Genomic DNA, 24290 nt, shown 5'->3' on the forward strand with positions numbered 1-24290 from the left:
AAAAAATTAGAAAAAAATGCTGAGTATTAATTGCAATTAAGAAAATCCTCGGGCATCTTTAGTATTTTCATGATTTTTTTCACGAGTCTGTATTCATGAATTAAACAATTTTCCAAGCTGCATTAAAAACACGCAATGACATCTTGAAACCGTTTTCCTTTAAATGGCAGTCACGCATAACGTACGCAGGCGTTCTGTTAAAAGCGAGGAACGTTTCTGAGATGGATGGCTGACTACTACCAAAGCTCAGCTTATGATGTTTTCTCTCACAGACCCATTTCTTATCAACACAAAAGTATTAGAAAGCAACACCGGCACTGACCTATATGCCAATGATCTCTAAGCTTTTGAAAGAACACGAAAACCAATCATTACCTTAAGCCCATCGCTTAGCACTAAAAACAGGCTAGTCAGAACCACCAAGCACCTGGACAATTATAGGAAATTCAAAAACCCATTTCCCTATCACATCCTAAAGGTTTCTCTTGATTTCCCATTAAGTATAAATCCACAGGGGAAAAACACTGACATACCTGCTGATTGAGGATGGGGAAAGGGGGCTATCTGAATAACACATTAAAAAATTTAATTAACTAATGTCTAATTACTTTAGAAAAACGTCTTGTAACTTATTTTCTTTTCCCAGAATCACCTCTGGGCTCAGCAGCTTTCTTACTACTTCTTGGAGCCATTATGAGGCTTCACGTGCTGCCATGAAGGTCAAAGGTCTTGGTGTTAAAGAGAACACTGGACAATTCTGGTGAAACTAATGAAGCGGTGCACACTGAACAGGAAGTTCCTGAGGCAGAGGTCCCTCATTCCCACTGTGAAGCATTCTGGCCCTGAGCAGTTTCCCTTGGTGAAAAAAACTAACAACAAATGAATTGCACACTGTGCTAAGCTGGGCTTCTCTTTATCAATAGGTTTTTAAAAGGTTACTTGGTCAAGCAAAATAAGCTTTAACTCAGTTATATTTTTAACATTCATGTCTACTGAACTATCTGATCCACTGTTTATAGAGGTATAATGAATGATTTTTAAACTGATACACAGGCCTGCTTAAGACAAGCTTATTGTGCATGCCTTCCTTACTGGGAACGTCAAGGCAAAGCTGTGCTGACTGCAGACATTAAGTTCCCACACCTAGCATGTGTACAAACTAAATGAGGTTCAATTTTCTCAGTATAAAACCTACCAGAAAAGTGTCAGAACATTAGGAACTAGGTTAGTCTTTCAGTCATTGTCCTACCTTCACAATAATAAGACGTTCACTTGTTCATCTCTTTCCTGGACAGATAGAACTCTGTGGTATAAGAGGACCACCACTTAAGTCATCTCATCCAATTCTGTCACTTTGTAGACAAAGAAACCAAGGCGATGGAAGGGTTAATGAAAAGCTGAGAAGAAAACCCGAACTAGTGCACCTGCTGTGTCTTCAATCTTTCTGCTTCTTCTACATGACCTACACAAGTACATACAAGAGCTGCTAGAAATCAACGTAAGTGGCGATTTTACTCATTCATTTTAATGAGGTAAACACAACAAGAACTTAGCTAGTACTTTGAACTCGTCTGAGAAAATAGTAGCCCTTTTTTGGTGACTGCTGAGTGTGTAACTACAGTATCTGGTCTTGCTCTTAGGAAAGTGGATTTGCAGCCGTAACCTTTGAAGGTGTTTATTTGTCCCCACAGAAAAAGTCAGGTCAAATACGATCAATTAATCAGTCATACTGTTATATCGTTAATCCCTATTTTTATTTTTAGATACTTCTAGAGTGTCTTATACTTTTAATATAAGGGAATTGTAGTTAATGCAAAGAATAAAGTGACATGATTTCTTCTATAGGATGAGAAAGCCTCTCTAGGAGTGTGAGAAAAGGGCATCCAGGTTATAAAACATATAAGGACAAATTTAAGTAGATTTTGACTAGTTTGTAATCTGAGGTATACAAGATAAGTTTAGAGAATCAGAAGATCCCATTTCAAGTTTTAACTCCATTCCTTGCTATTTGACCTTGATCAATTCACTAAACTTCTAGGTTTCTGTTTTTTCATCTACAAATAGATAGTACTTGCACAAATTACTTCATTAAATTATTGAGGACAGCATACATTAAATGAGTGCCTTGGAAATGGAAAGCATACAACAGATATTATGTTACCTCAATCATTATAAACCAGAGAGCTATAGGAAACGTGACGTATGACCACGTAGCGGCACTAGGCATGCTCACTAGAACAAAGCCGATTCAGGATAAGCCATGCGGGCATCCTCAAACTTCAGTGACAACGCTGAAAAAAATTACAAAAATAAAGGGCAATGTTTTGAGAGAAAGCACTGAAAGACACACACCTGGTTGATTTATGAGACTTTAGAATTAAGAGTCAGAATGAGCTACAGCACACAGAGAGGTATTTAGTCTGTAAGTAGAGAAAAGTTGCAAGTCACCTGCAAGAAAAACAAGAATTATGGACATTCCTAAGATAAATGGAATAAAAGCCCATCGCTTTTAGCATCAAACAAGTATTTTTTCCAGTAATCAGACAGGACCTTAAAAAGAGGATTCTACTTTTAAATCAGAACCACTGCGTATCCCCAAGAATGGAGAGAGAGGAATTCTTAGGGCTCGACGGGCATAATCCCAAAGTTTTAACTACCTTCCATGCCCACCCTTTGTCACAAAGAATAGGGAAAAAAAGAATAGAAATACAGGAGAAATTCAAATAGACGTATGTTTTACAAATCCATATGAAGTGGTCTTATTGTCACAATTCTTTAGGGGCTTCTTTGCTTGCTGTATTTGTATTTTAAGCTGCCCATTAACCTTTCCTTTTAAATATGCCTCTGATGTCAGTTCTTACACAAGCCCACAACAAGCAAAATGGAAGGGGACAAATGAGGATTCATGAAGTATAAAAATATGTTGTTTCAAATTCAGAATAATTTAATAACTCTTCGTTATCTCATATGTATCTGGAAATGGGACAGATACATGTCCTGATCCTGTCACAAGAGGTAGAATTCCAGCATTTGGTACGACGTTCCAAGACAGCGTTAAAGTGACATTCCTATTTCCCCTATGAAAAGATAAAATGAACAAAAGTCAACGGAAGCTCCTGTAATTCAATAAACCCACCATAAATCAAACAGAGCCCAAACCTTATTTGTAACCAACTGCCAGAGTAGGCACAACTGTTTCTCTTGTCACCTGAAATCGAAAACAAAGCTGGGAAACGCCTTATTCTTCCATCCCATCCCATTCCTATCATCGCCCACCCGCACCCGCCAGTAGTGACAGCTGGCAGCACTTTCAACCAAAAGCTTACATGAGTAAAACAGAGAATGCAAGAGGCTAGAGCTAGGAATCAGAAGACAATGATTTGAAAGCAAATTCTATCCCCATCTAACCCACTGCACCTGAATCAATCCCCATTCATAGCAACCTCATTGAGTGGGTAGAACTGCCCCTGCCCTTTGGGTTCCTGCGGCTGTACCTTTCCACATGAACAGAGAGCATGGCCTGACCCTTGTGGAACAGCGGGTGGTTTTGAAATGCTGACTGTGGTCACTGTCTAACCTGTACCCACCGTGACGCCAACCTCCCTCTCTCTCTCTCTCCGCCCAGACAGGTAACCTAGGCAGATCAACACCTCATGAACTGAACATTGTATTTGATACAATGGAGGTTTGGTCAGATAGTTTTTCCTAGTCTTTTCCAATATTTACTAATAGAGCATACATAGGAACGGAAAGTGACCTGAGCGAGCAACCATTCGAATTCCCTCATTTGTGTGTTAGGAGAAATACGTTCACAGATGCCAAGTTACGCAAAACTCAAGTTCACAGAACCATGAGTAGGGCATCGATGGCCAGGAGCTGCTTCTTTGCTAAGGTTTTCATAGCAAGGTGCTACCGGAGTTTAGAAACCAGCCCTGGAAAGCACAGCGCCACTCCTTCGGACCCGCTCATGGGCCCTCTATTCCCAGGAATAGCCAATCTAGGCCTCTATCAGTTTCACTAGTACAGTTTGCACAGTGAAATCAATGGGAGGGCACTGAGTGCGGGATGTTTTGTTTTTGATTATGTTTTCTGGAGGGGAGGGGATTGGACATCTACTGAAATCCCAAGTTATAGACCAGATTTTCTACCCAATATTACACTTTATGTTTATAAAACTACTTTTCTTTCCTCACATTTGTCCTGTTTCACCCTTTGGTATTTTCCCTTGAATTAAAAATCCATTACATCTTCTTTCTCCTTAACATCTCACTAAATGGAAAAAGGAAACAAAAAGTTGCTCACTTGAGACCATTTCCATCGTCAAAGAAAAAATATTTTGTTTTCATATCTTTCAACAGCAGCTTCGGATTATCGCCTCTCAGAACAATCTTGTCCCAAAGGACAACTTGGTTCAGAGCCTATATTAAAATGAAAATTAATTAGTTAGCTCATCAGAAAATAGTACCTTGTCACTTCAAATTAAAAGTATTGGCTGGTTTTTAGTTTGACTGTATTAATGAATCTAACCTTGAAGGAACTGCTAAAATCTTAAAGCATACAAAAGAAGTCGAGAAATATAAAGAGGGAGTTAACTTTTCTTGGGCAGAATGATTAATTCTCTAAGAAAGTCATTACTTTTGTTAAGATGTGTGCATCACTTAAGGCCCTTATAGTTTAATACGCAATTTTATATCTATATGCTTTCCCAAAATAAAATCCTTGGATAAACAGGAAAATAAAATCCCCAATAAAGGAATTATTCTTGTAAATCGCCGTTCCCTGTGTAGAATTCTGACCCTCAAGCTCAGGGTCAACCCAGGGAGTGCTGGGAAACAGAAATACACACATGCCACTGCTGCCAAGTTATGCCATGAATATTCCTCTATCTCCAAGGATTTTAAATCTGCAAGGAATTATGAAGGCATGAGGTCCTTTAGAAACCTCTTAGCCATTTCAATTACCAAAAATACTTGATCCTTGAATGATCTGGGAGGGTACCAACACGCTTGCAGTGGGAAATCTTAGTTTACCTTCTGACTTCCCTACAATCAAAGATTAATAGCCTACCATTTACCAGAAGTCTTATTGATAACATGTGCAGTAGACCGACACATATTTTATATGTCGCAGGAGGGGGCTTCAAACGTTCACAGAAAAAATTTCCATGATCTTTTTGTTCAATTTTCCACAGCCGTTCTGAAGCCCTTGCATGTAAATGATACAGTGCACCCAGGTGAAAGTCAAAGGTTCAATCAAGGTTACAACGTATTTTGCAAAAACAGTCTAAGGTTTTAGCTGCAAGAGTACATGCCTAAGTTTCTTCTTGTTTTAGCAGATATGAATTATCTTGATGTGCTGGGCAGCCTCACTGCAGGCCCAAATCTACAGTCAACATCAAACGAGTTGACTTTTTCTTGTGGTGTCTGACTCCCCTCTGCTGATTAGCAGCAGTTCCTGCATCACCATTGGTGCTGCTTGTGGGTCCCTGGGTCTTCCTCACGGCTTACGGCATTGCTCTATAAACATGATAAAACATTCGCAAGACCACTTTTCACTGTGATGTATGACTTACTGAAGAGCTAAGCGTCTCAGGCAGAAATGATCATTGTTCAACCCCCTGCTGCTAAGGGGCAAGTGGATAGGGACATTATGGCTTTACCAAGACAAAATTCCAGATGGCAGTGCTGTTAAAACCTGTTTCAATGTATTGTAAAAAAGCTCAACTTCTACTCAGAGATGGAGAACTACCTATTCTACGCTTCCTATTTGTATGCATGGGATATAAAATCAGGGTCAAACATGGAGAGAAGGCGCGTTTGTAAGTCAACAGCCACTGATCACCAGGATTCCACACCTAAAGAACGTGTCTGCACTAAGATAGCGTGCATTTGATCAGAATGGTGAATTGCTGTGTGTGGTGCTAGATCAGTATTTTTAAAATTGTGGTACTTCTAGAGGAAGGCTCACATCTACACCTTGAAATGATATTTTATATAGATGTTCATTCTCCAAATTATGTTACTTACTAGATATGCTGGGTACAACAATATCTTAATTTAGGCAGCCCTGTTACATGGATGATGGCATATAACTGGAACATTTTTAGAAGGTTGCAGGAACATTTCATGTGTTTACAGTTACCATTTGTGTCTCTAGAAATGGTTTGTTTATTTTCCTGGTTTTTTTTTTTGACATTTTGTTGAATCTCAGGAGTAGGGATGATTAAGTATTCAGTATTCCTAATGCCTAACAAAATAATTGACATAAAATATATAATCCAGTTAATTATTGAAACCATTAAATATATATTTATTAATTTTCCTTGAAAGAGAACAGTTTGAATTAAATGCAGAAAGTGGACCTACCTTTAACTAAAAGTTACTTCCAGGCTAAGCTGATGACAAACAAAAAGGTAACTTAGGCAAAAACAATGTAAGCAGATTTTAATACCATAGATTTCATTTTCATAATTAATTCACTTATTAGTACTTGCTTCATACTTGCTTACCAATTATGCATTTAGAATTTCAGGAAATATAAATCACAATTAAGACTTCTTAATGGGAATGGATTGGACTTTCTAACAAAGTTCATTTGTATTTGCTGTCAGGCTTTTCGAAAGTCAGCAAATTAAGTTACTTCTTTTGTGTTGATATGATTTGCTAATTTCCTATTCAAGTTTTAAAATAAGTAATAACTAAGTGGTAAAAAACAAATGAAAAAGGAACACTAAAATAAAACCTAAGATTTGTTTTAGCGACTGTGCAACAGAGTTCAATGGCCCATAAGAGCGCCAAGGTGGTGATCTTCAGCAAAAGGAGCCCTCCCTGGCAGCCCCATCATGCGAACACCGAGCCGCTAACCCCAGGCTCGCGGTTCAAACGCACGAGCAGCCCTGCAGGAGTAAGATCAGGCTATCTGCTTCAAACACGCACACACTCGGAAACCTCACTGAGGTCGCCAGACGTCAGGAGCGATTTAATGGTACTGGTTTTGGGTTGGCGTTTTGACCCTATCTGCAATAAACGCTCTGAAGCTTTCCATTACAAACTAGTAGTTTAGTTTGATAGGTTTTAATCTAAGTTTAATAGTGTGGTGAAGTGCTTCCAATCCATGTTCTGTGATTCCCACCAAATTTCAGGGTGTGGGACTATGCAGAGGTACACGTGAGACAGTAACAGAAAGGATTTTGGTGCGCTCTAGCTGTGTCTCAGATGCAGGGACTGGGAGAATTCTCAGGACCAGCAAGAAGAGCCACTAGGGAAGTAAGTTGACAGCCGTCCGCCTCTTCTTTTAAGTGGTGGGAGCAGTAGAGCTCAAGCCACACCGGAGGAGGCCGGGGCAAGAAGACCACGAGACAGCAAAGGCACTACACTGAGGCCAGGAGATTATGAGGCACAGTAGTGGGTCAGTGAACCACATTGCTGAGAGTCTGAGGAGCAGAGATCTCAAGAGACTTGGCTGCTGGTTAAGGAGAGGTGCTGCTGTGGACCAATGACAGTATTCTTTGCTTACTGATCCTTGTGGCATCTGTTTATTGCCAGGAACCCGCACATTTGTGAGTTACGTCTGTGTGCTGTGTGGCCACCACAGTGAATTATCGAGCCCAGCAGACAGGCAGAGGTGGTGGAAGGAGCGGGTGGTGTTACAATCGGGAAAAGGAGGATGGAGGGTGAAGGCGCGTCGGGCCTCGGTGGCAATCAGGCCTGGGCTCGTGTGGAGATGGCTCCTTCTCTCTACTCAAGTCCGAGGAGGGTCTCCTTGTTTTTTGCATAAACACCTTTTAATTATGAATCTTATCAATTTAATCACACTATAGCTTCTAACTAAAGATTAGTTTACTCAAATTGGTGAGTCTCATGTAACTCATCACAGTGGAAAATATTTCTCAACAGAGAATAATTATTAAGTATAGATTATGTCACTTAATAGGAGGACAAGAACAGCTGAAGCCACATATTTAAAAAAACTATCAATATTGATAATGGTGACATATTTTAAAATAATCTGGGAAGAATGGCTTACATTTTTGGCTTTAGATTTTACTTATCTATGTAGTTAATACATTTTAAAGCACACATTACAAATTTTGTTGATTCAAATATTTCACTTTCTTTCTGATCCTAACAGTGAAGAAAAGTATTTTAGCTTTGAAAGGAGAATAGCTGAGTAACAATTCCATCTCCCTATTTCCAGGCATCCTATCTAATCATTCACTGGAAAGATCACAAATCATATTGAGCATAAACCCAAATTATGCCTCTTTACTAAGTACGCTCAGCTTTACGGGAAAACAGTCCTTTCGTGTTGCTCTCAACTACTAAGTAACACATTAGAGGTTTGAGTCCAAGTAGAGGAGCTTTGCAGGAAAGGCCTTGCATAAAAGCAGCCATTGAAACTTGTGGAGCACTGTACTCTGGTGCACGTGGGGTTTCCATGAATTGTGTTGGACTCTACACCAGGTGACTGTTCGTGTTACCAATAATGACGACGATGTCCTCATTAACGATCCCAAACAACGTGCTGCTTACAAACCACGTCCAAAGCACACCAACCTGATACAGGGTTTCCAACCCTGTCACTCTGCCAGCAGCACAGCGCCTCACCTCACACTTGCAGGGCATTGGTGGATGATTTGAAGCCACCGTGTGGTTGGCAGTGTGCTGCCAACCCAGCAGTGTCATCAGGGAACCTTCACGAATGATGACCCCCTAAAAACTAAAGCCACCACCACTGAGTCGATTCCAAGTCCTAGTGACCCTATATAAAATTTCCAAGGTGCTAAATCTTTAGGGGGTCAGAGTCTCATTTTTTCTTACAAGGAGCAGCTGGTGGCTTTTGAACCGCCAATCTTGTAGTTCGCAGTCCAACTCTTACAAGACAGCACCACCAGAGCTAATGAATGTCAATTTGCCTAATCTTGAATTCTTTCTGCCCAGTCATTATACTTATCTAGGTTGTAATTTTTCAAACCCTGTAAGCTGTTCAGAAAAGAGCAAGCATCTACTCCGACGTTTTCATATTGTCTCATGTGTTTGGACCATTAATATTATGTTCAATCTGCAATGTCCTTGCAGAAATCATTTAAATAATTTGTTCATATTGGGAGCGTTAGTTTATTTAACACTGGACAATACAAGAAGGCTTCAAAAATATCACTGAAAAACTGGAATCCAAACTTCATTTTTGAAGTCTGCCGACAGAGCTCACTGAAATGGGAACAGAATGTAATACTCTGTGGAATGCTAGAGTGAGTGCTACAGCCAACCTCGCAGAAGCCTTCTACGTTGCAAGGTATGTGATTTCTTGACATCGTGGCCTTTTAGGCTTTTACACTTTGGAAGGCGGCACTTCCACTTCCTTAAGCCCTTCTCGAAAAGTTCCATATGCCGTGATTTACACCTTGCCAAAATAACAGCTTTGACATACACAAGAAAGTCCGTTCAGATTCCCTCTAAATGGTTTCTTGAGTTGGGGTAATGTAAGAGTCTGAGCCAACAAGATCCGGGCTGCAGTGTCAATGGGGGGATGTTTCCCCACAAGTTCCTTCTAAGACAGCTTTTGCTCCCTTCAAAGAATGCCATGATAGAGCAAGTCCTCACTAAACCTATCCTGGCCTTCCCCACCAGTGCACCACCCCGGTGCTCCTGTGGCTGGCAAGAGAACCAACCAAAATTCCTCCCTGGAAGCTACCCCACTCCAACCTCCTACACCGAATCCTTGCCTGGCTTCAGATTGTCCCGGCGCCTCTGATTCCATTGAGCCTGCTTTTGACGAAACCCTCACAAGACTAAGACCAGTGTATTACTGAGAGGATGTGTCCGCAGCCATCCACTGATCATAAACACACGTATTAGGGTATCTGGTATGAAAGAAAGCATACATGTGAAAACTAGAACCCTAATAGCAACATCTGTGACTTGCCCTAAAATTTAACTCTCAATGATCTTTACTTCATTTTGATGACCTTTTGTGTATCTCATTATGTTGAACACAATACTAAAGAACTATAGAGCAGTCAGGAAGAAAAAAAAAGAGAGAGACTCGGAAAAAGAGAAAATTTTCTTACTAGAACCACATTTGAATTTGACTTTTTATTAGACTTGGGCCAGATATTTTGACATACGAAGTTAAGATGTTACATAAAGAATGGTATTTAAAAAAAAAAAAGAATGGTATTTTTAAAATAACTCGATAAGTATACATACTTACATTATTTTTTGTTGAATATTCTGCAGATAAATACAGAAATAGCTGCTTAACATTCCAATCAAATATATTCTCAAGATGTGAAACAGTTAAGGAATACAAGATTAGTGAAGCATCCGACAGCTCCCAACAGAGCGCAGCTGTCTTCAGATCCTTTACCCCCCGCAACACTGACACTGCAATGGTAAAAGAGAAGCCGTCGGAAACAGACTAAGACACCTACTGTTTAGGGGAAATAAACTAATAAAAATCTATAGAGAATAAATGTATTATAAAATCTATCCCATTCCAAGGCTAAGTATTACCACTTTGAGATTATCAGCATTTCCCCTGCTCCTTTAAGCAATTCTAGCTGAGATACTTGTGACATTAAAAAAAAATTAATCTAACATAGTTATCTGCAATATCAACTAAGTCTAAAAGAAAGGTAACTTATTTCAGGTATATTAACATTCCAATTACCACAATTTAAATTTAGAAATACATCAAGCAAACCAAGACAAAACTTTGCTTTTCGTCATTCCAGAAGAGATCATATTTCAATCTACAAATGACTCATAAAAAAGATGCAGCTAAACCCCAACTTAGCTTCCCTGGGATGCAGGAAAAGATGCAAAGAAGCAACTACAAGACTTCTGTCCCCACAGAAGTTGACTTGTATTACACATTGTCATCTTTGTATGCAAATAATGTGCAAGTCATGTGTTGTTTTGCCAGATGCATAATCCCTTAGGCGTTGCTTTCATAGGTGTGCCAGGTTGTTTTTGTAAATGTAACTGCAAGAATGGTCACTTTCAGGATGACGATGAGCCTGATGACGCAACCCATGGCCTTTTCAATGACTTCATACACATGTGAAATTGAACACTGAGCAAAGAAGACCACAGAAGAATTAATGCATCTTAAATATGGTGTTGGAAGTATATTGAATAAAATGTTGAATAAAAGAATACTGGAAAGTATGTGGATTGCCAGAACTACAAACAAATCCAGCTAAGCAGAAAAAAAATTAGAATGCTCCTTAGAAGTGAAGATTACAAGGATCTACACATGACCTCCTCCCTGGGGGACAGACAACAGAAAAGTGGGTGAAGGGAAACGTCGGACAGGGCAGATAGGACAAAATAATAATTTATAAATTATCAAGGGTTCATGAGGGAGGGGGAAATGAGGAGCTGATGCCAGGGGCTTAAGTGGAGAACAAATGTTTTGAGAATGATGAGGGCAAAGAATGTACAGATGTGCTTTACACAATTGATGTATGGATTGTGATAGGAGTTGTATGCGCCCCTAATAAAACGATAAAAAGTGAAGATTGTGAGGCTATCTCATCTACTTCAAACATGCTATTAGAAGACACTAAACTAAAACCAAACTCACTTCTATTGAGTTGATTCCAACTCACAGGGACACTATAGGACAGAGGAGAAATGCCACTGTGGATTCACAGGACTGTAAATCTTTACAGTAGTAGAAAGTCTCAACTTTCGCTAATGGACCAGTTTGGTAGTTTCGAACGGCTGACCTTGCAGTTAGCAGCCCAACACATTACTACTACACCACCAGGGACACTTATCCAAAGAGAGTATTTTTAGGGGCTGCCCAGTGTTTGGACTCATAGTGACTGCATGGACAACAGAACTAAAACTGCCCACTCTTGCGCGTGCCACCTGCATGTTTGAGCCCTGGTGGCAGCCACCGGTGAATCCCTCTCCTGGAGGGCCTTCCTCCGTTTCCCTCCACTTACCAAACATGATGTCCTTCGCCAGGGACAGTCTCTCCTGAAAACATGCCCAAAGTACTTGAAACAAAGCCTCATCATCTTTGTTTTCAAGGAGCATTCAGACTGTACTTCTGCAGAGACAGATTGATTGTTCTTCTGACTGTCCGTGGAGAGACTGATCCCTGGAAAAAGGCAGCATGCTGGCAGAGGATCAACGAAAAAGAGGAAGACTGGACAGACAAGAAAAGCTAGCCCAGTGGCTGTAACAATGGGCTCAAACATAACAGTGGTAAGGAAGTTGCAATCCAGGGCAGGGTTGCATTCTGTTCTACACTGGGTTGCTATGAGACATAATTGACTGAATGGAACATTTAACTCACTGCCAGAGTCTATTTCGATTCATGGTGATTCTGGTAGAAATGCCCCTGTGGGTGTCCGAGACTGCTACTCTTTATGGGACCATTCTTCTCAGTGGCTGGTGGTTTCAAACTGCTGACTAACAACAACTTCAATTTTTATTTGCTGATTAAATGGCAGGTATTCATTTAATATCACTTGAAATGTAAACCAAACATGCTTATTGAAAGATCAAAAATTATAGACAACACTTAACTTTTTGTAATTTCTGATACAGTATCATGGTTGCCATGTACGGGAGGCCATGCTGAAATCAAAGCATATGCATGGGCAAAAAACTACAAATAACTAGCTAAGAAATTATCCTATGCTTCAAGCTAAAAGAACAAGATTTTATTTACATTTTCTTGCTTTAATAAAATTTAAGCCGAGACATCATTTTGAATAATCAGTCTTGGAATTCAACAAATAAAATATCCAAAAGAAAGTATGCTTTCACCTTAAAAGAACTCGTTAGTTTTTCATTTATCATCATGATCATCACCCCCGCCCTCCTGTAATATGGGAGAATGGGTAAATGAAGCCAAAATCCATTTCTGGAAATGTAATGAAACAGAAGTGGGATTCGCATGAGTGCACTCTGTCAGCACTGCTTCCTTAAGTTCATCATTTCCATAAGCTATAAGTGTGAGTGCGTCATTTTCCAAAAATGCAGTATATTTAAATTGTTAAGTTATTTTTATTATGCGTGCTACATTCCACTTTTGGATATATATATATATATATATATATATATATATATATATATATATATATATATATATATATATATATATATATATAAATTATCGGTTTAGAATTTAGAGGTCTTCCGCAGCTCTCTACAGAGGTAAAATTTCAAGTTTAAGCAGCAGCACGAAGACCTAAAGAAATTACAATTGAGACTGAAAATTCAAATATCACAATGGAGGTAAGAGAAACTTTCAGTGCAAATCTCCAGATGTGCAACATCACTGTTTGACACAAGTTCAAAGTCTAGCTTATTAAAGTTTAAAAAAAAATGTCGTTAAGGCTTAAACACACACAAAGTTCAGCATAGAACATTGCTCATAGCTTGCTCTATTTTCCTCTATTGAAACCTTTTCTTGTCTACTTTTTTTTAAACAGCAAGTTAAAAGCAATTCTGTGAGCAGAAAGGTAAGAGAGGTGCACTCCCCAGGTACATGCTAGGCTTCAACTGTTTAAATTTGTCCTGATCTCCGAGGACTTAAAAAAGGTAGGTGAATTCAGACTGGAATATATGGAGGACACAGTCAGAATATTAACCAAATTCTTAAATGATCAGAGTTGCCAAAATGTAAACTAAAAGTAAAGAGAAACACTTAAATCATCCTCATTTCAAGGTAACTTTTAGTTGCTCATATTTCTCTGCCCCTTATTTAAAGTCTTTTGAACAGTGGTTCTCAGCCTTCCTAATGCCACGACCCTTTAATATAGCTCCTCATGCTGTGGTGACCCCCAACCATAACATTATTTTTGTTGCTATTTCATAACTGCAATTTTGCTACTGTTATGAACCGGGCGACCCCTGTTGAAAGCGTCCTTCGACCCCCCAAGGGGTTGTGACCCACAGGTTGAGAACCGCTGCTTTAGAAAAAGAAGAATAAAACTGCTGCTAAAGGTTATCAACCGTTTTCCTACTGGGCTTCCGGGATATGACAGATACGATTGACAACATATGCTCCTCTGCCCTTGTCACATCCTTGGGATTCTCTCTTGAAATTGTACCTGGAATACTCTCTCTAGGCAGGCTAGACACTGGTAGCATTTTCTTTCCCAATTTTACTTTTATTTCCAGATCACAGATTCAAACTTTCTTTTGTAGCTCGGATTTAGGTGTTTTCTTTGAAGAATTTAAAATAGCTTCAAAAAATATTAACTCAAATCTACAAAAAAAAATTTCTGCGGATATTACTGTGTTTTTATGCTAGTAAAACACATGTAACTCAGTCTATGCACACTGTGTATCTCAATGCACAGTTTCTGGTGTGTGACATGCAAGCTATTTTTGCGTATTATTATTATGGGCACGTTACATGTGGAAAACAGAAAATGCTACTTTATTAATAAAACTGTAGGCATAGAAATTTTGAAGGTTCAGCTGATTCAGTTGGTAGTCAAATCCCCTGTTCCCCAAATCACTAAGAATCATTTATCTTATTATACAACTTTTAAAAAAGCAATTTAATTCTTTTTAAAGGATATCTGCAGTTATATCAAATGTAATGAATCCCAGGTCACTTCTTTCTCTAGGTCCAGTGAAGTCTTCTACATTTTTTCTAGAAGTGAAGAGAAAAGTTTCACCATCCTTAAAAGATAACACACACAATTAACATGCTCATAATTTCTTAAAATAAAAGATATAGTTGTAAGCACCAGTAAAACAGCAGTTCCATTAAGAAAATAGTAAAACCCAAAGAAACCAGTAAGTGGGCACACAGGGTAAACATTCCAATGTAAAAATCAATGTGGGCCTCTTGCTGTTTTCATATACCTTTATGAGAAACTCTAAAACACACACACACACACACACACACACACACACACACACACACAATGAAGGTAATGAAACCTGTTAAATGCAGCAGCCAATGTTTGATGTAATAGAGCGATATGCAGAGAAGTCACATGACTACAGGGTGGCTGAAAAACTATAAAAAATATTAGCAGCTCCTCCTCATGGACTGCTAGCTTTGTGGTGAGGAGCCCTCCCGTGCAGTGGTTCCCCACTTTGCTGCTAGCCTGACATCAAACCCCCCTGGGTCAGTTCTCTCTGTCCTATAGGATCTCTGAGCCAAAGGGACTGGAGAGTAAGGAGTTCGGCTTTTGCTGTGTTTACTTTGTGCCAGGTCCACTCTTTTCAGTTCCTTCAAAATACCATAAGCTCCACACTGTGAGAATCGTGCTCAAGATATTAGTAGGCACCATTTGTTGAGTGTTTATTATGCCAAGATCTTTTCTAAGCAGTCGCTGGACTGGTGCTGTTTGAGTCTAAAAAGCCCCAATCTATTCACACAGAAAGGGCGTTGGATGACTGGTTGGGGACGCTAACAAAGACATTTGAAAACTGAGCTTGAAGGACAAGAGTGCAGTTATATGATGTAACGGAGTGGAAGAAACGAGAATCAGAGAGAAAGAAAAATAGGAAGGGGCTATGTCTCAAAGAAAAAGCAAAACAGTAGCAAGTAAAATTAATACCAATCACTTAAAAACAGACTACAGCAAAATGACATCGTCATTCCGAAATAGCAATTTTGGCATTTTTCACCGATTGATGCAACCGGGTTGGTTCGTGAAAACACACACACACACACACACACCCCACCCACTCCACCCCCTATTAGAAAGCTAAGACGTTTGATTCACTGTACCCCAAAGAGTTTAATTCATTGTACCCCAAGAAGAACCCTGGCCAACTTCAAAGCGGCACCGGGGATCTGCTGTCTTTGGAAGGTGGAAGCACAAACACTAAAGCGAATGTCAACCTGGGCAAACTCTGGCTGTGAGAGACAAAAGCGCTCTGCTCTTTAGCTCCAGGTCTGGGCAGCCGGGCTGCGGGGGACCCGGGCTGCGGGGGACCCGGGCTGCGGGGGCGGCCGGCCCCGGCCCCGGCCTGGCGTGCGGAGCCGCGGGCGCCCGGCGCGGGCCGGGCGGCGCCGCGAGTGCTGGTGTGTTGCTCCCTCATTGGCCGCGCGTGGGCGGAGGGAAGTGAGGAACAGGAAGCAGCGGAGCCGCCGGCCCGAGTAACGCTCAAAATTAAAATTTAAGAGCAAGCCCGGGAATCGACGGCGGAAGGGGGGATCTCCGCGGGTTCCCAAGGAAACTGGGGGGGTCCGCGAGGGCCACCCCGGGACGTCTCCACGCGGAGTGCACGGCCGCTGCGGGTGGGGAGCGCGGGGCGCCGGGACCCCTGCCCGCGGCCCGACGCCGCAGTCCGGCCTCCGCCGCCACCCGCGCCCCGTCTGGGCGCCCCCCACCCGCCCGCACCCCGCCCCCACCCCGGCCCGGCCGGGGCTGCACTCACAACATGATCCGCGAGACGTGCAGCCGCACCGGGACGCTCCGGTCTTTGAAGGCGGTGGTGATGAAGCAGCCGAAGGTGAGCGCCGCCATCACGCTCAGCGAGAAGGCGAACAGCGAGTTCGCCCGCGACAGCACCGTGTTCATCGCGACGGTCCCCCGCGAGCCCTGTCCTCACTAGCACCCCCGGCGCCTGTCCGGGCCCGCGACCGGCTCCTGGAGATCCGCGCCGCTGGCGGTGCGCGGGTGCCGAGAGCGCGCGCCGCCGCGGCCCCGCCTCCTATCCGTGCCTCCGACGCGAGCGCGCCCGCCCCGCTAGGACACACCCACCAGGTGGGAGGGACCGCGCGGAACGCTGGAGGATTGGCCGAGGGCCCGCCCTTCCTTGCCCATCCTATTGTTAGCGCCAATCAGCGACGAGCGGCGGAGGCGGGGCCTCGTTGCGCAAAACCCGCCCCCTCCGGTCTCCGCTTCCCTTCCACCCTCTTCTGGGCTCAGTGAGTGGTTGGTGACTACTTCTCATTCTCCATTCTGTAAGTCTGGCCATCTAAGACTGGCTTCTTGATTGTTCCTTTTAAGCCAGGGTGATATGGAATATGTCCTGTCTGGAAGGGGCTCTTTAAAACGCTAAGCCTTCTTTGGCAAACCTGGTCAAAGTTAACCAAAAACCAAACTCCTGGCCATGGATTCAATGCTGACTTATAGAATGCCCCTCTGGGTTTCCGGGAGACTGTAACAGTTGATGGGGGGTAGAAAGCCCAGTCTTTCTCCCGCGGAGCTGCTGGTGGCTTCAAACTCCCGACCTTACAGATTGCAGCCCAACACTCCACCACTAGCCCACCAGGGTGCCATTGATCAAAGTTAAGACATGGAGGATGATGGAAGAGGAAGGAATCAGGTTCCTAAAAGCCGTCTCATGCTCTAACTAGCCTCCCTTTATCTTATTTTCCACCGACCTTGGTCATATTCCTGTTAATGTTTTACCTCTTATGGATAGCCAAAACTATTTTAGGAATCCATGGTACCAATTCTGAATATTTGCCTTTTATACAGAAGATACTGGATAACGCAAAAGGATGTTCTCAGATGGGAACGAGTATAAAATTGCTATGCAGCAGGTCTAAGAATTTAACAATTGAGAAGAGTAGAATTTAACATTGAGAAGAGTAGAATTAATTCAGCACATTTACAGGGCCTTTCAGGGTTCAAACTGAAGCAATTTACCATGAATATAGTTTGCCAACCTCTTTTCACACTAGGGATTTTTTTTAAATTTGAGTATAAATTTACAGAGGTCCTTCAAAAGGCACCTAGACTATGATAGAAGCAAGGCACAAAATGCTGAGGATTTGATCCTGATGCTGGTCTTTATTTAATATGTTGGAGTTATTCTTTACATTTTTTATTAACATTCAATTCATTCTCAGACAGGCAAATAGGTAAGATTATTACTAAGTACCGACCATGGACCAGGACTTGAGAGTGCAGTATATTAGGCAAAATCCTGCTCAACTGGACTCCCTTAATAAAAATTTAGTAAACTATGAACCGAGGGGAAATCTTAAGGTGAGTTTAAAACCTTAGCTTTCTCTTGTAAATAGTCATTGTTTATTCAATAAAATAAATATTTACTAAATCCCTACTCTTACAAATATGGAGATGTATATTATTTTCAAACCTATGAAAAACATAATTTTAGAGCGTTTCCAAGATTTAAAAAAATCTGAACTATGAAAGACCAAGGAAAGGTACAGAGGGCTATGGATTTCAAAGGAAGAAATCACAGTTGAGGTGATGTGGGACAGAATTAAAATAAATACCAATGCCTATATAGTTTATATTGGCTGTTAATCTGTTATAGCAGCAGTTCTCAACCTTCCTAAAGCCGCGACCCTTTAATACAGTTCCTCATATTGTGGTGACCCCAACCATAAAATTATTTTTGTTGCTACTTCATAACTGTAATTTTGCTACTGTTATGAATCAGGCGCCCCCTGTGAAAGGGTCATTCACCCCCCTTCCCCAAAGGGGTCACGATCCACAAGTTGAGAACCACTGCATTATAGGATGACTTAGAGTAAAGATGCTCAGTAAGAGTATCCTATATGACATTGAGGGTATTCTAAGTGATATCTAAGTACAAGTATGTGTAAGGGACATCCAGTGGTCAGTTTTGCTAAAAGAGTATGCATGCACTTAAAAGGCATTATGCAGAAATAAGGCTCTACCAACAAATATATGATGAAAGGCTCACGATCATTAGCCATATGAGAAGTGCAATTTCCAGTGATGAGATACCACCTCACTCCAGCATTGGTAGCAAAGTTCAAAAGAACTGAAAAACAACAAATACTAGAAATGAGTGGAGATCTTTGTAGAGTCCAAACGCAAACCCTTAGACACCACTGGTAGGACTGTAAAATGAAACAGCCACTGGGAAAAGATGTATGTCAGTTCCTCAAAAACTGGGAGTAGGAATACTGTGTAACCTAGCACTCTTAACTACTTGTCCTATGTCCTAAAAATGTAAGATCCATGACACGAGATATGCCCATGTTCATCATAGCACCATTCCCCCAAACAAAAAGCAAAAATATGGAAACAAATTAAATGATCATCAATAGAAGAATGGACAAACTTTGGTACATACACTCAATGGAATGCTATACAAAATTAAAAATGATGAATCTGTGAAACACCTCAAAACATGAATGCACATGTGTGGTACTTATATAATCATTTGTCAATTTGAGAGGATTACAAATGAAGGAGTAGCGTATAGCCTGTCATGTCATAGCCAACGAGGCCTCTGTATGGGTATGGCCTTCTCCTGAGGATTCTGGGAACTCCTGTATTCCTCCCTGGAGGCAGGAGCCTCTCTCTCTCTCTCTCTTCACTTCCTGGGAGGCATTGCAGCTAAGGAGCCACATGGAGACCCCTGCCAAAGCAGATGCTTACAACACCACCGGATCCACAAGACTTCCCACCCACTGGCCTGTGATCGTCCTGCATTTGGTGTCATTGCTTGTGTTTCATGAGTCTGAAGAGGACTTTATAGATTGGTATTGGACATATGGGATAATATTGGACTTATAGACTTGATCTGGGCTGGGATGTTTTCTTGATGTACAATTACATTTTATATAAAGGTCTTTGCTATTACACATGAGTGTCTCTATGAATTTCTCTAGTCTACCCAGACTAACACACCTCGAGAATATAAGTCAAACATAAAAATCGTATTATTAAAAACATTAAAACAAAGTTTTCACAGTAAAACCCACCATTCTCACCCTCTTTTCTAAGTGTGAGCTCATTGTTGTGCCTTGTGTTAATCTGTCTCATTGAGGGTCTTACTCTTTGTCACTGACCGCAAGCATGATATCTTGTATCAGGGACTAATTAGTCTCTCCTGATAACATGACAAAGTATGTAAAATAAAGTACCACCCTTGCTTCCAAAGAGCATGTACGCTATACTTCTTCCAAGAAGGACTTATTTCTGCTACAGCCATCCTTATTCATTGTCCACCTTTCACATGCACATGAGCCAATTGAAAATACAATGGCTTAGATCTGGCACCTCAGTAATCCAAGAGACATCCTTGCTCTTCAATACTTCTAAGAGGTTTTGTGCAGCAAATTTGCCCAATGCAATGTCATTTAATTTCTTGATTGCTACCTCCATGAACCTTGATTACTGCTCCAAGCAAAACGAAATCCTCAGCAACCTCAATATTTTCTCCATTTATCATGATGTTGTCTACTGGTTCAATAGTGAGGATTTCAGTTGTCTTTAAGTGAAGTTGCAATCCATACTGAAGGCTGCAGTCTTTGATTTTCAGCAGCAAGTGCTTCAAGTTCACCTCACTGTTCGTAAACAAGGTTATGTCATCTGCATTTGGAAAGTTAAGAAATCTTCCTCTAACCCTTGTTCTTCTTTATAAAGTCTGGCTTCTCAAATTATTTTCTCACTGTACATATTTAATACTACAAAGAAATCAACCCTAATGCAAGCCTTTCCTGATTTTTAAATCATATCATAACCCCTTCTTGTGCTCCAAGAACTTCCTCTTGGTCTATGTATAGGTTCTACATGAGTACAATGAAGTGATCTGGAATTCTCATTCGTAACCATGTTATCTGTAGTTTGTTGTGATCCACATAGTTGAAGGTCTTTGCACAGTCAATAAAACACAAACATATTTCTGGTATCCTCTGTTTTCTGCCAAGATTCATTTTATTTCAGCAATCTTATCCCTCATTCCAACTCCTCTTCAGAATTTGGCTTGAATTTCTGGCCGCTCCCTACCAATTCATGTATGTGTGTATATGCCTTAATATGCTGCTGTATCATTTTTAATTATCCTCAGCAAAATTTTGCTTGCATTTGATTTTATTAATAGTTTTATCATTTCCATATTCTGTTTGGATCACTTTTCTTTGGAATATGAACAAACATGTATCAATTCCAATCACTTAGTCAAGTGGCTTTCTCCAGTATTTCTTTGCATGGACAAATGAAGTCCTTCCAGTACCTCATCAGCTCATTAAAACATCTCAGTTGTTATTCTATCAATTCCTGAAGCCTTGTTTTTTGTAGTAACGTCAATGCAGCCTGGACTTTATTCAATACCATTGGGTGTGCTTAAAGCATGTATACCTTTTCCAGTCCCTAAAAAGGACTATCATTTGGTAGACGGGAAAAGAGGAAGACCATCAACAAGGTGAACTGACCCTGCAGCTGCAGAACACAGAATAACAAACGTGTGATGCTGCAAGGCTAGGCCGTATTTCTTTCTGTTGTCACTGAGAGCTATAACAGAAACCACAGCAGCGAGCAGCGAGGTCCACAAAGGAATAGGATTGGGTGGGATATAGAATTTTCTTCTGTTGTAATCTCTAGATTTTCCATTCACGATATAATCTACTCTAGAGATGACTTTACCTTTTGCTTTTTAATTCTTGTACTTCTTATCTTGTGTGTTAGGCTGGGTTGATGAGAGAAATTCAGTGGGGGGGGGGAAATTATATATATATATATATATATATATATATATATATATATATATATATATACACACACACACAAATGAAAGAGCTTTATATCAAGAAATAATTGCTTATCAGGAAAACATACCAGCCCAGTCTAACTCAAGTCCAAAAATCTGACACTACTCTGGAAGTCCCTCTTCAGATTCATGCAGCCACATGCAGTGATGCAGAATTCAGAAAGATCACAGGCCAGTGAGTGCAAAGTCTTGTGGATCCAATGGTGGTGGACGCATCTCCAGGACTCTGGCCTCAGAGCCAGAAGAAGGTGAAGGCAGAGGGAGAGAGAGGCCTGCCTCCAGAGAGCTATTTATCTCGGTTCACTTCCAAAGTAGGTCATCAAGCTCTGCCCTGATGGACAGGCTAAACTTCAGCCATATCTTCTTACAGGTGCCAGGTTGGCACAGAAAACCTGACTATTACATCTTGTCTAACTGCCATTGTTAAGAATTCCAGGACAATGCTCACTCAATAGAACTGGCTTCCTTGTCCTGGTTCTGGTGGTAAGAGAAAATATCATTTCCCCATCAAGTTAAAATGGACTTTGGATGAGGTGTATTGGATGTTATTGTGTGTATATATACATCATAAATACGGATTATATATTAATGTGGTCGATTCAATCTTATTTTTTTGGAGAGTTTCGTCATACTGTGAGAAAATATTGAAAATTTTCAACGAATTTGATGCACCATTAGAGGTGATCTTGATATTTCACTTCAGCTCTATTACGGTGATAGAGTAAATGGGTGCATTTCCTAATATATAACCACTGTATATCCCTAGGATGAACTCTACTTGGTCATAATTATTTTATATAATCTTGGGTTCCATTTGGCAACATTTTATTTGTTTCTTGTCACTAATATTCACAGATGAAAGGGGTGTTTTCTTTATGATTATAATGTAATGCTTAACATAGAAAATGATTTCTTCCTTTTCAATGCACCGTAATATTTTAAGTAATATAAGGGGTTTCTGATCTTCAAAATTTTGGTAGAAATTCTCTGGGATTCAGTTCTTTCATTTCAATGGTTATTACTTGCTAATTCTAATTATGTATATTTGTGCTTTCCTCCATTTTTCATTTATTATTTAACTATCTTTTGTTTCTTTTATTAATTTTTCAAGGTATTAGCTTATGTAATAGCATTCTATTTTTCTAATTCTTAAATTTTACTTTTTAACAGTACAAATTCTTTTGTGTTTCATTTAAATGTTTTTAATATTTTTGGAAGTGTGTATACTTTCCTTATCATTGTTTTGATGACCACTTTACATATATCCAGAAAATTCTTGCTTGTGTGCTTAGACTATCGCTGAAACCAAACCCACTGCTATCTTGTTGTTTCGGACTCAGTGACCTATGGCAATGTGTGTGTGTGTGTGTGTGTGTGTGTGTGTGTGTGCGTTGGCCATAGGAAAGGAACTTATTGATCGTTTTAAATTAATATATAGCTCTCTGTAAACAGAGAAACCAATATTTTTTATTTGTGCCTAAGAAAATTATTTTTTGAAAATAGCTAATATGTACTTGAAATGATGTATATTTTCTATAATAGGTGTAACAGCTTGATATATATCTATTAGATCTATCTTTTTAAAAAATAAATCATTTTATTGGGGCTCATACAACTCTTATCACAATGCATCCATCCATCCATGGTGTCAAGCACATTTGAATACTTGTTGCCATCATCATTTTCCAAACATTTTCTTTCTACTCAAGCCTTTGGTATCCGCTCCTCATTTTCCCCCTCCCTCCTCCCTTGATGAACCACCCTCATGAACCCTTGATAATTTATAAGTGATTATTATTTTTTCATGTCTTAAACTAATCAAATGTCTCCCTTTACCCACTTTTCTGTTGACTATCCCCCTGAGAGGGGCTATAGGTAGAGATCATTGTGATCGGTTCCCCCTTTCTTCCCCCACCTTCTCCTGCCCCTCCTGGTGTGGTCACTGTCCAAATTGGTACTGAGTGTTTATCTGTCCCGGATTCCCTGTGTTTCCAGCTCTTATCTGTACCACGTACATGCTCTAATTTAGCCAGATACTTAAGGTAGAATTGGGGTCATGATAGTGGGGGTAGGAGGGAGGCATTAAAGAATTAGAGGAATGTTGTATGTTTCATGGGTGCTACACTGCACCCTGACAGGCTTGTCTCCTCCCCTCAACCCTCTGTAAGGGGTTGTCCAATTGGCTACAGATGGGCTTTGGGCCTCTACCCCACACTCCACTTCATTCACAATGATGGGATTTTTTTGTTTTGGGTCTTTGATGTCTGATACCTGATCCTATCGGCACCTCATGATCACGCAGGCTGGTGTGCTTCTTCCATGCGAGCTTCGTTGCTTCTCAGCTAGATGGCTGCTTGTTTATCTTCAGGCCTTTAAGACCCCAAAGGCTATGACTTTTGATAGTTGGGCACCATCAGGTTTCTTCACCACATTTGCTTATGCACCCATTTTGTCTTCAGCAGTGTCAGGAAGATGAGCATCACAGAATGCTGGATTTTTAGAACAGACTGTTCTTGTGGCGAGGGAGTACTTGAGTAGAGGCCCAATGTCCATCTGCTACCTTAATACTAAATGTATAAATATATGTACATAGATCTATTTCCCTATCGTCATATATAAATATATTTACATATATACATGCCTGTATTTAGACCTCTATCAATGTCCTTTGTCTCCTAGTTCTTTCCTCTATTTCCTATTGCTTTCCTCTTGTCCCACTATCATGTTCAGCCTTCATTTGGGTTCAGTAATTCCTCCACTGCCCTTAGGAGGCCTGGTAGATCTGTCTTTTTTTATTATGCTGCTGAAGTCTTCTGTATTCTAACCAATTTTGTTTTCTTGATTTTTTTG

General features: G+C 40.5%; 2 protein-coding genes across 3 annotated transcripts in view; one reads left to right on the top strand and one right to left on the bottom strand.

The window, feature by feature from the left end:
• Positions 1–2921: 2921 nt before the first annotated feature.
• Positions 2922–16652, bottom strand: SPCS3 (signal peptidase complex subunit 3). The gene is made up of 5 exons (XM_075556862.1): positions 16374–16652; positions 14553–14628; positions 10213–10287; positions 4303–4418; positions 2922–3077 (listed from the first exon to the last, which is right to left on the bottom strand). The coding sequence occupies exons 1-5, from the start codon at positions 16514–16516 to the stop codon at positions 2945–2947; spliced, it is 543 nt and encodes a 180-aa protein (XP_075412977.1). The 5' UTR covers positions 16517–16652; the 3' UTR covers positions 2922–2944.
• Positions 16653–16759: 107 nt separating this feature from the next.
• ASB5 (ankyrin repeat and SOCS box containing 5) overlaps positions 16760–24290 on the top strand; it is a 104447-nt gene continuing 96916 nt past the window's right edge. For both annotated transcript variants that reach the window (XM_075556860.1, XM_075556859.1), the window contains exon 1: positions 16760–16902. The gene's annotated coding sequence lies outside the window, so the exon portion shown is untranslated. The remainder of the gene's footprint in view (positions 16903–24290) is intronic.

The sequence above is a fragment of the Tenrec ecaudatus genome, chromosome 8 (genome assembly GCF_050624435.1).
Source record: "Tenrec ecaudatus isolate mTenEca1 chromosome 8, mTenEca1.hap1, whole genome shotgun sequence".
Classification (NCBI taxonomy): Eukaryota; Metazoa; Chordata; class Mammalia; order Afrosoricida; family Tenrecidae; genus Tenrec; species Tenrec ecaudatus.

What these genes read in the sequence shown, in the direction of transcription:
- SPCS3 (XM_075556862.1), bottom strand. Translation starts at nt 16,516, where the DNA reads ATGAACACGGTGCTGTCGCGGGCGAACTCGCTGTTCGCCTTCTCGCTG. An exon ending in CACGTCTCGCGGATCATGTT is followed by an intron (nt 14,629 to 16,373) that starts GTGAGTGCAGCC and finishes CTTCACTTCTAG; the next exon opens with AAAAAATGTAGAAGACTTCA. An exon ending in GACGATGGAAATGGTCTCAA is followed by an intron (nt 3,078 to 4,302) that starts GTGAGCAACTTT and finishes ATCTTTTCATAG; the next exon opens with GGGAAATAGGAATGTCACTT.